This window comes from Lepidochelys olivacea (assembly GCF_965140295.1).
Source record: "Lepidochelys olivacea isolate rLepOli2 genome assembly, chromosome: 6".
In the NCBI taxonomy this organism is placed as follows: Eukaryota; Metazoa; Chordata; order Testudines; family Cheloniidae; genus Lepidochelys; species Lepidochelys olivacea.
In genome coordinates this window covers 48,735,743-48,748,533 of record NC_140416.1, presented here as the reverse complement: position 1 = coordinate 48,748,533, position 12,791 = coordinate 48,735,743, and the positions used below count along the sequence as shown (strand labels likewise).

At 42.4% G+C, this 12,791-nt stretch overlaps 1 protein-coding gene across 8 annotated transcripts in view; it reads right to left on the bottom strand.

Moving 5' to 3' along the window:
- PRR5L (proline rich 5 like) overlaps positions 1 to 12,791 on the bottom strand; it is a 69,833-nt gene that overhangs the window by 35,296 nt on the left and 21,746 nt on the right. For all 8 annotated transcript variants that reach the window (XM_084631419.1, XM_084631425.1, XM_084631426.1 and 5 more), the window contains exons 3-4: positions 11,791 to 11,871; positions 6,406 to 6,454 (exon numbers count right to left, since the gene is read on the bottom strand). In XM_084631419.1, the coding sequence (XP_084487545.1) occupies positions 6,406 to 6,454; positions 11,791 to 11,871 (130 nt within the window). The remainder of the gene's footprint in view (positions 1 to 6,405; positions 6,455 to 11,790; positions 11,872 to 12,791) is intronic.

The window sequence follows — 12,791 nt, the reverse complement described above, 5'->3', positions numbered from 1 at the left end:
GCTGCATCTACATCAGGGGTTAGATTGGCATAGCTAGGGTTCTCAGAGGTGTGAATTTTTCAGATCCCTGAGTGCTGTAGCTATGTTGACCTAACATTTTGACATGTGAACCAGGCCTGAGTGTGAGTGAATAGGACAGAGTGCGTGCCAGGCAGAGTTACAGCCATTCACAAAGAGGGTGTTACTGTAAGAATCCAGCCCACAATGTTTCAGTGTTACTGCAACTACAGGGAAACCAGACAACACTCCTGCCCACATGCGGTTGCAATTCAGAGTAAAGTGACTAGGCAGGGCCCACAGTTTCATGTAAATTGTAATGGTAACAACTAAAATTCAGAGTCCCTGCTGGTGAATCAGTCAGTTCCACAAAGGAGCTTTGGGCCAGCCCTGCGAGGTGGTGAACACCTTCCACAATCACCTGCACCATGCAGGACTGGGCCCTCTAGTAGAATCATATCCTACACACAGCCCATTGGGGCTGCTCTGCCTATTAAGCCCTTCCAAGTTCAGAGGATGGACCAATCCTAAGGAGTCTCTGGTGGAGCTGTCCTCCTAAGAGCCCAGCAGGGAAAGTGCCAGGTGCAGGGGAAATGTTATTAGTCCTCTGGCTCAGCTCCTCAAGGCTTTAGCCTTATTCAGTTTTAACCCAATAGGCTGGATGTGGGGTATAGAATCATAGAATAGAATAGGGTAAAGGGGCCATCGCCATCAGCAGGTGAAAAAGAGGATTTGAGCTACAGAACATTTGGGCTAAAATCATCATCTTCTTCTTCTTCTTCTTCCAAGAACTGGGGGGGTTAGGGGGGAGGGGATAGAAGAGGAGACTTTTTTCTAAGCACACTCTATCATGAATTTGTCTATTTTCTTTGAAAATCTGGACACCCTAGTGGGATTTAGCTATCCCATATATTGATTATTTGCAAAGCTCTGTATATATCTCAGCAAACTGGACCTAAACTCTGGGTCAAGGTCTCTGGATTCTGCAACTCTCTGATGCCACAGGCTTGAAAATTCAGCAGCAGCTTCATTTCAATTTTAAGAAATTGAGGTTTTGATTAAATTAAATATGAGAATACAATCAGTACAGAATCCTATTACTGATTTTGATATCAAAGTCAATATATTTTATGTTGTCTCTGTGCTTTCAGTACACCACAGTTTTGTACTGCATGTAGATGTTGGAGGAAGCTGGAGGTTTTGGCAGCTGGGCAAAGAACAGCTTGGGTTTCCACACCTCAGGAGTCAGTTTGGGGTAAGCACATTAGCTGGGTATTCTGGCAAAAGCAGTCAGCAGATAAATACTTAACATTTACATTTTCCATCTCTGGATTTGAGTGTTAACAACCCACTGGAATGTGAGAAGGAGCAGTTCACCCCAGCCAAAGCTATCATTTCAGGCTGCCTGCAGATTCAGGTACATAATGTATCAATATGTCAATCTGCAATAGGTTTACATTTTTAAAGGCTTTCATCATGTGTATGAGGGCTAGATTATAACTGAAAATGTGGATTCAGAAACATTCAGCACAGGGTAGATCCTGCAGAAAATCAGAAGCAGTAGAATATACTGGGCACTGGTTATTTGGTCTTTAAAAGCTCAAAAGTCACTTTCAGTAACATTGCTTATATCTCCTCTAAAGTTACTAAGGCAGCAGATTAGTAACACAAACCTCCTTCAGAATCAAACATTTGAATTTCCACGGAGATCTTTATATGAGTGGGTGCATTAGTCTGTTATACTATGGTTTTGTTTAACTACAAGACAGACTTGATAACACTGGGGCCATGGGGATTTTGAAGATAAAATCTCCCTAGACTTCATTAGGACAATCTAAGAAATATGAAGATACCTACTAGCTCATTCCATTCTTGATGATTCCATGCAGTGTAAGAACTGGAAATTTCCATGAGTGCTGGTGAAAATTACTTCTGAGCAACCAATTCAAGTGACTCACAAAGTCAGCTTTGTCTTAGCATCTGAACTATGTTCCATGGAAAAGTTCTTAAGCTTCAGTGGTTGAAACAATTCTTTAAAAAATAATGTAAGAGCCAGCACTCAATCTATGGAAAATGTGATTTGAAAATTCTTAGCACTCACTAATAGTGTAGTGTACTCTGTAATGTAACAGGACAAAAATATTAAAGGAGTTTTATAATTTTCAAACTTTGGAAGATTCAAGTACAGTAACTCCTCACTTAACGTTGTCCCGGTTAACGTTGTTTCGTTGCTGATCAGTTAGGGAACATGCTCCTTTAAAGTTGCGCAATGCTCCCTTATAACGTTGTTTGGCAGCCGCCTGCTTTGTCCACTGCTTGCAGAAAGAGCAGCCCTTTAGAGCTAGCTCATGGGGGCTTGGAACCAGGTTGGACCAGCAGCCCCCCATCAGCTCCCCGTTCCCCTAAGTTCCCTGTGCTGCAGCCGCCCAGCAGGCTATCAATTGCCCGCAGTTCAGCTGTCCCTCCCCCCACTGCCATGTGCTGCTCCTGCCCTCTGCCTTGGAGCTGCTCCCTGAGCCTCCTGCTTGCTGTGCAGGTGGGGCGGGGGAGAAAAGGGGAGCTAATGTCAGGGTGTCCCCTCCCCCCTGCTCCTGCCCCCCGCTTACCATTTCTCCATAGAGCAGGGCAGACGGGACACAACAGGGCTCAGGAGTTGGGAGCTTGCTGGCCGCAGCTGCGGTCTCAACTTCCTGATCTATTTAAAAAGGCAATGTACTTCGAGTGCGGTCAGCGAACTTAAAAGGACAATGTGCATCTCTCTCTCTCACACACACAGGGTGTGTGTCTCTGTCTGCCATGCTGTCTCCCCTCTCCCCATTTGTGCTGTCTTATAGAGTGTGCGGCTACATTAACAACAGCTCACCCGAACGCTAGTTCATCTTTTAGCAGTAAGACATTCCCTGGGAAATATCCCACCCTCTTCCACCCTCTAACTTCACCACCTCAACCAAGCTTCACAATCATCATTGCTGTGTACAGTATTAAATTGTTTAAAACTTATACTGTCTCTGTGTGTGTGTGTATATATATATAAATAAAATAGTTTTTAGTCTGGTGAAAAAATTTTCCATGGAACCTACCCCTCCCCCGCCCCCATTTAAATTAATTCTTATGGGGAAATTGGAGTCGCTTAAAATCATTTAGCTTAAAGTCAAATTTTTCAGGAATATAACTACAACGTTAAGCGAGGAGTTACCGTAATTGTCCTGCTTGCACTAGAGTATTTAAAATTGCACACATCATCTTGAGGGGAAAACAGATCTATCCTTGGGATAGAGGATGGCGGGTTGTACATTTTAACCTCATAGACGTTAAGAGCAGAAGGACCATCATGATCATCTAGTCTGACCTCCTGCACATCACATGCCACAGAATCTCCCACCCACACCTGTAACAGGCCCATAACCCCCGGCTGAGTTACTGAGGTCCTCAAATCTTAATTTAAAGGCTTCAAGTTACAGAGAATTCACCATTTACTCTTGTTTAAACCAGTAAGTGACCCATGCAAAGGAAGGTGGAAAACAAAAAAAGAGAACTTTAGAGAACCTAATAAGAAAAGAGTTCTTCTCTGATAGAGAAATATCAACAAGATAGTTTGGTTAGTAACACACACAGACTGCCCCATTCCACTGCCTTGCTATTTCCTGAACAGAGATCAATGGAAAGGTGTGTCAACTTTTTATAGTCAATGATGTGCACTGTAAGTTAATTTCACAAACACACCAGGGAAAGATAAACTGCTTCCTTCTTTAGTCTACATCTCATATTGCTTGTCCTCTTATGGAATGCCTGCACTGAAGCTTTTTTGCATCAGCGTGAGCCAGACTGGGGCAAATCACATTTTTAGCACTTGACTATACTAGAGGTAAAACTCTGGTCCTGTTGACTTCAATGACAAAACATTCATCATGTTTGGACTGGTTCCGCTGCATGAATGTAGTTACACCAGTGCAACCCCCACCCACCTCCCAAGAAGCTAAAATTAACTCAAGTGTAGATTAGCCCTTGCACTGCCAGCTCTTTGGAGCATGGACCATCACATCTTCTGTATTTGTACAATGCTGAGCATATATGGATCCCAATCCTGATCCTGATTGTGGTCTGTGGGGCCAGTAATATAATATCATTACTCTACTGTTCTATCAAAGTGATATATTTTACTATTCTATCCGAGTCCCAGTGTTACAGATTGACAACTTTGGTGAAAGAACCCCCATATTATCCACAAAACAAGGCAAGGTTTCACTTACTAATATGACTTGACCCTGAACTGGCGGCCCAGCCAATACGGATGAGAGGGGATTTTAGTCTATCTGGCCTATTCTATCATTGGCTGTACTGTGGAGAGGTCGAGCAAGCATCAGTTTGTATCACAGGTATCCATTTGGCCTAGACAGCATTTGAATCTATGACCAATGATTCTAGCCATCAAGTCCTCCAGGACTTTTCTAAATGTAAGCACATCTTATTCAGAGTTAAAAAACAAAACTTGCCTCTTTCAGTATAGTCCAGAACATGGAACATTCAGAGACAATCAGTGCTTATATACTAGCACTTTATATTGCTCCTTCTAGCATGCATTGCTTCACACTTGTTTTTGTTCAGTCTCATGCCTCATAGGTTATGTCCACACTGTGATCAAAAACCTGCAGCACTGAATCTCAGAGCCCGGGTTAGCTGATTCAGAGGGCTTAGACTGTGGGCCTATAAAATTGCAGTGTACAGGTTTGGGTGGGACCACTGGTTCTCACAGCCTGGGCTCCCAAACGCCAACCATGCAATTTTATAGCCCTCCGAGCCCAAGTCAGTTCACCTTGGCCAGCCATGGCCATGACACAGGTCTTTTATCGCAGTTGTAGACGTACCCTAAGTATACGTTTTGTCTTGTGTTGAACTTTTTTTATCAGCCCCGTCCGTAATATCTGACCACCTGTGTAGGCCCTTCTGGAGTCCTTCACAAATCTAAACAAATATAATGGTTTGAAATGTTTAAAAAAAAACCCCAACCTCAAAGCCAGTTACAGTAATAGTGGACTTCCACTCAGACCAAACTCTTTGTAATAGGGACTCACTACACTACTGTCTCACTGCTGCTCACTGACTCTTGGCTCACATTCTAGGAAATGGCTCACATTCTAGGAAATGTCCTACCATTAAGTGAAGCAAAAGCTTTCTCCTTCCAATAAATGAGTTTTGAAGACAGGGTCTGAAGAGGTGAAACATAGCTGCCCACAACACGGGAGTTTATTTTTCACTCAACAGCACGGTTTTTAAGTCATGCAATCTAATACTGAAAGGAAACACCATCAGTCAGTTTTTTTTTTTTACTACTGACACAGTACACAAGCAACTTCAGCCACCTCAGGAAGTGGTGCAATTTTTTCTTCTCTTTTACTGGTAGAGAATAAAACCAACACGGAAATCCCTGTTGTTCTCAGCAGTCCTGCTCTTTTTTAAATAGCACCACTGAATGATTGCAGTACTGAAACCATCAGCATGCCCCTGCACTCATCTCAAACACACTTTCATGTGGTTATGTCTGACCGCAGATGATGACATTATTAGTTAAAGGCTGTTACATGTATGCAGATTTGTGACTAATTACCTCTTCTCCAGGCTTTAGATTTTTGCTTCTCCACAAACTGGAATTACGTTTCTGGGATCCCAAGATAGTGATCAGACTAAATTCCTGCTGATAGGGTAGGGTTTTTCCCCCCCTCTAGAGGGGGAAACTTTCATCCACTATTTCTAAATATTTGGGGGTTTTTTAAAGTTACGCTCTGAGAAACTGAGCATCTGTATTGGAAACATAGGAATTACCATACCACATTAGTTTATCCAGTCCATGCTTTGCACTTATCTCAAGGGATTCTCAAAGCATTTTATAAAAGGTGGGTATCAGCCCTAGTTTACAGAGGGGAAGTGATTTACTCAAAGCCATACATCAAGTTATTGACAGAACCAGGAGTAGATCACTTTTTTTCCTGGAACCAGTTCCACCCTTGCCCCACAGTCCTGTGCTCTAACCGCTAAAGACCCCTGCCAACCCAAGGCAAAAAGAAACATCAGTGCACCCAGTTCTCTATTAGATTTCTCAAGAGAGGCATTTCCTTCCTGATCGAAGCAGGTGATCACATCACACACTGAGGCATGGGAGCTGGCCATCTTTATTTTACCATGCATAACAACAAATATTATTGAACATCAGACAATGCAGCCCTTAGTAAAAAAAATCCAAATACTGTATTTGATTCCATGAACCTGCGTGGCAGAGAACACTGAATGCAGGCTACCTACTTGTAAGAAGTGATTCTATTTATTTTTCTACATATGAAAAAGTTTTCAAAAGAAAACTAAAACAAAGAAAACAGAGCAATGTTTAGTTATCTGTTAAGGAACACGTCTAACCTGGAAATAATCTGTGATGAAGGATCCAAGTTCACTTTTCAGCAAACGTCTGAAAAGAAATGGAACATGCATTATAAACTGGTTACAGGTCATTTCTCACAAGAAAGGGTGTCATTCGCTATGGGGCGGAGGCAGTTGCCCCCTCAGTGTGGATTTATCCCTCCCACCCCCAGACTTTACATAGGTCTATGGCACACCATTATGTCTTCCACTTTTTGTCCTCCCCCGCTCCCCCTTTCCCGGACCTTGCAGGGTATAATATAATCACATATAATGTTCTATATTCTGACACAAATTTGCCTCCCACAGAATTTTTCTGAAATAACTCCTCCGCTTGTACATAAATTTACACTGTTATCACCTCCATAGTCATACCAAAGACATCCTGATATGTGTAAGTGGAACACCATGAAGAAAGGAGTGTGTGATTCTGGTCAAAGCTAGATTCCCTTCATGTCTCTGCATGCCTCCTATAATGCCAATGGAGGTTATGTACAGACTAAGGAGGAATCCATCCTCATCCCTAAAGTCCTGTATACAAAGGCCTTACAACTAGAGGTGGCTGAAAAAATATGGCTCCCTACCCCACGAAAGATTTTTTTTTTAAACAATAAGCCGTTTTCATTGTAGTCAACATTTTACCTGTTTTGTTTTAAACCACTTGACAAAATTTCTAGCAAAAATTTGTTTCAATTCAAATTTAGGGGATTTCCTCCCGCCCACAGTCTTCATTTGGAGAATGGAGGGTACAGGGGAAGTAAAGTGAGAGAAAGTTGTTATCCTCCCTTTAAAAAAAAAAACCCACAATATTTCCAGTTTGGGGGGGAAGTTATTAAAACTGAGAGAACGTTGTTGGGGTTTTTATAAGTGCTAAATTTTTTGACTAAATAGATTTTCAAACCAAACATGGGGGAGGGGTTGCAGCATGTCCAGGAAATTAGTACTGTAATGCCTATTTTACAGATGGGGATACTGAGGCACCAAGAGGAGACTATGCACAAGGTAAGAACATAAGAATGGCCATATTGGGTTAGACCAATGGGCCATTGAGTCCAGTATCCTGTCTTCTGATAGTGGCCAATGCCAGGTGCTTCCGAGGGAATGAACAGAACAGGACAATGACCGAGTGATCCAGCCCATGTCATCCAGTCCCAGCGTCTGGCAGTCAGAGGTTTAGAGACACCCACAGCACGGGTTGTGTCCCTGACCATCTTAGCTAATAGCCATTGATGAACCTATCCTCCATACGCTTATCCTTTTTTTAACTCAGTTATACTTTTGGCCTTTACAGCATGCCCTGGTAATGAGTTCCATAGGCTGACTATGCATTGTGTGAAGAAATACTTCCTTATGCTAGTTTTAAACCTGCTACCTATTAATTTCACTGGATGACCTCTGGTTTGTGTGTTATGGGAAGGATAAATAACACTTCCTTATTCACTTTCTCCACACCATTCATGAGAGGTCATATAGAAAGTCTCTAGTGGAACTAATATTTGAGTTAGGGAGATGTTTGACTCCCAGGTTCATGTTCAAAGCACGAGACAATATTACCACTATTTTTGCAGTCTTCAGAAAAAGTCGATTTTCATGATAAAATATTTCTTACATAAAATTATCTTTTGGTGCTGCAATCCTCTGAGGACGTATAAAGGTCTCTACATAGGAACATACATATTATGTGTAGCTATTTCCCCTTAGATCTCTGCATATATGTACACAAACGGGGGCCTTTTGGACTATAACAAAGGTCTATACAGTTTTCAGCATATGTACCTATCTCTCACTAATGCAAAAGGGATGTGGGGGGTACAGGGGGATATGCTATATGGGCTCAATGATGGGGAGAAAACACCACCATAATGCTGCATCAGGAGCAACTGGAACAGGACTGTATTTTGTCAGCCAGTTTAATTTGGCAAGTTCAGGCATTTTGCAAGAGTAATTGCATTGCACATCACTAAAATTAAACATCCCTGTTTACCAGCAGAAACTTTCCTTAGAGGGTGGACAGAGCTGGAATAGGAGAGACTCAGATTCACTGTTAAGTTCTTTCTCTGGGGGACAGCAACTATAAGAAGGTTAGTCTTTTGGGGCCTGATTTTCAGAAGTGCTCTGAAACAGGCTTCCGCCAGATCACCGATGTGAAAAAAAACCAGGATATTTAGTCAGTGGACGCTGAGTGAAGCTGAGGACTCAGAGAGTGAAGCACTGGTGAAAATTCCTTTCCCTTGCAACTGAAGGCTGTAGGCAGGGGTCCCAAATTGTGGTACAAGTAGCAGCGGTGGTACGTGAGGCTGGTGTTCCAGCCATTCACTTCACAACATTTTAAGAAGGTGAGACGTGAACCAATCCATTCTGGCACCTGCTGCGCTGGGGGAATTGTAACTGCCTCACACTAACACGTGAGCTATACTTAGATGGACCTAGCTACATACCTCAGCAGTGTGAAAAACTCACACCCTGAGCTCCATAGTTAAGCTGACCTCACCCCCAGAGTAGATGAGGCTCAAGAATTCTTCTGTTGACCTAACTACCGCCTCTCGGAGAAGTAGATTACTTACAGCTATGGAAAAACTCCTTCCATCTATACTATGGCACTATAGCTGCACACCTGTGGGACCTTAGCTTCTTTGCTATAGGGCCTGTAGTGTAGACATGGCCTAACGATGGCCAGCTCATTTCCTGCTTCCTGAAATTCCACCTCTCTGCAGCATTCTGACACCTTGGATGCGTCTGTGGTATGGAGGCTATATTGGCCTAGCTATGCCAGCATAGCATCGCAGCATAGATGCGGTCTATACCAACAGAAGGGTTTTTTCCATTGGCACAGGAACACTGCCTCCCCAAACAAAGATACTTACATCACGGGAAGCATCAACATAGCTGCATCTGCACTGGGACTAGGCTTGGTGTAACTATGTAGGTCAGGGATCTGGTTTCTACTATGTGGACCTAAGTATAGACCAAGCTTTCCTCTTGCTGAGCTCCTCACCTCTTCAGTACAGAAAAACAAAAAAGGAGCTAGTGAAGCTCTGTGGCAGCGATTCAGAGCAGAACGTTACCACTCTCTTGTCCCCTAGTCCCATCTTTGCTACCCAATTTAAAACCCTCTCATTTCTCCCCCATATCACGTAAACAAGCTCCGTGGAGAATCAGTGGGATGCTGTTAGTGTTTTTGTTTTTTCTTTTAAAAAACATCTTGCATTGGGCGAGTTCAGTGGGTAACATGAACCAAGTAATACAAACCAGGAAAACACACTGACTCAATCTCATGGCACGTAAGAACTAGCCAGGTGTCAGGCTAGTGTGCACATCTATTGACAGTTTGCCAGAAGAAAGATTTAGAATCACAGGTGCTGAGTACAGATCTGCGTGTGTGCAAATCCATATCCTTTGCTCCGTAGGTTGAAATTAATACACTACCTAATGAATTTGGGAGGCTATTTCTTTAAGAACTGACACTTTGAAATGTAACCAACACTGGGAGCACTCAGAACATTAAATTAAGGTAAGTGTGTTTATTTCATGATTGTGCTCCCAGCTCTAGAAGTGTCTCTCTGTCTGAAGGAACACACTGTGCATTTAACGGTAGTGGGAATATTTCTAAATTTCACCCAAAAAAATCCTGTTCTTTAACAAGCTCTTTACAGTCTGTATTAATTTCAGCAAGAGAAACCAAATGCACCACAGACTACACTATTTTGAAATCATTAAGACATTTATTTCTAAACTATATTTCTTCTTGTAGATCAAATTCAGCTCCCCTTATGGGGCACTAAATCTGGGGACTTCTGACCCCAGTGGCAGCACCTATAAGAGGTAATTAAAGGCATGGAAGCTACTGTTTTGTTACTCAGAGGATCTTAAACGTGGCTGAATAGAATTTTATGAAGCTTTGACCTTTGGGCTGAGATAAAGTGGGAAGAGTTTCATGGTCTTTAGGTTTTATTTTGAAAGTAGGGAAAGGGTTGGTTAGGCTGCAGAAAATAAGGGCTTCAGTTGGAACAGCCGTCTGAACTTAGTGTACAAGAGAACTGCAATAATGCCACATGGTTAATCTTTTATATAAAAGGTGTCAATTTCCCCTTCTGTGACAACATTCAAACTGAGTACATGTGTATGTAATGAGATAGATGATGGAAGGAAAAACACCACATACTAGCAATGTCTGTGGGTGTCAGCCCCAAGAAAGTATCTTTAACACGCGTCATTTGGTAAAAAGCCAACAGGAAATCAGTCTTTGTGAGGCTGGGACTCACCTACCCTACGGTCCTATCTACACTAGGAAATTCACCTGTTGCTGAAAACAGTTTTCAAGCTGCAGATCCCTCTGAACCAGTACTGAAGTCCATTTAATGTTCTCACGTAGACCAGACTGAAACACACTGGGGAAGTTTTCCCAGCCTAGCTACAATGGGGAAGTTTTCCTAACAATCTGAACACACTTTCAAACTAGTTTAGCAAAACTGATAGTAAAAACAGTTGGGAGTTGTATTGTAGGCCTGGATTCAAGCAGCCAGGGCCTTTTTCACTGAACTAGTTTTGAAGCTGCATTCAGCAGGATTTGAAATAAGAAAATTTCTCAATGCAGGAAAGGCCAAAAAGTGAAAGGGTGAATGGATTCTACCACAGAATCAAAGCAGAACCAAGATTCAATCTCACTGACTCAACAATATTGAAAATAGTTTGGTCTGCTCGCCATAAGAAAGTAAACCATTTTGCAGATTTGTTGCTGAAATCCGTTTCCAGCCAAGATTCGAGTAGCCTAAGGTAGAGTGGGTTTTTAAGTCACCCTTGACTGGGAGGTCTTAGTTGAATCAGCCCTGAGAACCATAAGCATTCAAACATCCATGAGATTTGCCTAAAAATCATGAGCTTTTAAAAATAACAAATGTTAGGCAAATAAAAAGAACCTTCTAATTTTGGACCATTAGGGTTCATATTTTCAAGCTTTTCTTCACCACCATTAGGGCTAGTAGCTTATTTATTTATTCATTTATTTCATGAAAGCAGAGTCTTCACTAATCACATGACTCGGGGATCTGGAGCTTTAGGAAAAACACCAAATATCATGTGGCTAGTGACAAAACTGTAAGAGTTGGCAACACTGCATTAGTATCCAACAAAGAAGATAAACTCCCGAAGAAGGGGAAAAAATCCCCTTTACCCAAATCAACGCAAAACCTGCTCTGATCAAAGCTACGTGCATCCATGCAGGCCAGAATAGCCGATTCCAAACCTTAGATACACATCTCCCACCCCCCCACGGGCAAAAGAAGAGGAAGTTGAACACAACCTTTTCCCTTCCCCCACAAAATTCCACCCCACCTCACCACCTGGTTGACACCAAAATGGCTCTTTGCACACAACTTGGCAACATACCTGATGTTTTCGTTGAGGGTGTAAAGTTCATTGTTTTGCAAGCCTCCCCCTTTGAACACATTTATCACTGCTGTTTGAACACTGCCAAAGAGAAATAAGACAGTACACCATCCATAAATAACACACGTCAGGATGATTTAACACACCAAGCAATGTGAGCTCGCTGACAACAGCTGAGTGGACATAATGGGGCGGGGAGGTTAACTGCACTTATATAATTCCACTTTTGCTACCCTGGAAATCACTGCTCTTGTTTGTCTATGTACTTCAGGGGAGACAAACGTACCTACAGTGACTAAAGGGAAAACCATTACACAAAATGCACAAAAGTTCTGGGCTGTGGCACATCCACATACTATACGTCTTACAATCATGGCCGTACCAGTGCTTCTGGATTCCTGCAGCGCCTAACCCACAGCACCCAGCCTTGCTCCCGGGGTAGATGACTAGCTAAACCAGTGCATCTGAAATATTTGTGGGTTCTTGTCCACATTGGAGTGAGTTCTGTAGACAGCACCAGTTCATCCAGACCAAGCTAGAGTCCTAGTTCAATGCATCACAGTCAATGCTTGTAAAATACTCAGAAAAAGCTGCTGTGTCCCCAAAAGATGCTGCCGGGTGTTCTAACCAACAACTTCTTGACTAGTGTAGACAAAAATCTTAAAAAGAGGTCTTTATACTGCTCAGGGTTTGACGACATCAACTTTCTATACATTGTGGGAAGGACTTGATTGTTAAATCAGGAATGCTAGTAGACGTCATCACAGATTCATGCCATCAGTAGACAACCTTATCAGCTGGTCACAGGAGCCTGATCAGGCAACATTAGGGGAAAGACATCATAATATGCAAAAAAATGTCCTTTCTGTGTGAGGAAATAGACATTCTGCTGACACTGTCATAAGTAGGTTCCCCTGAGCTAGTGTGTACAGTAGTTTAATTGTTAGTGGAGATGAACACAGTCTCTCAACAACATTAAAGAAAGGACAATTGAAGAAAGC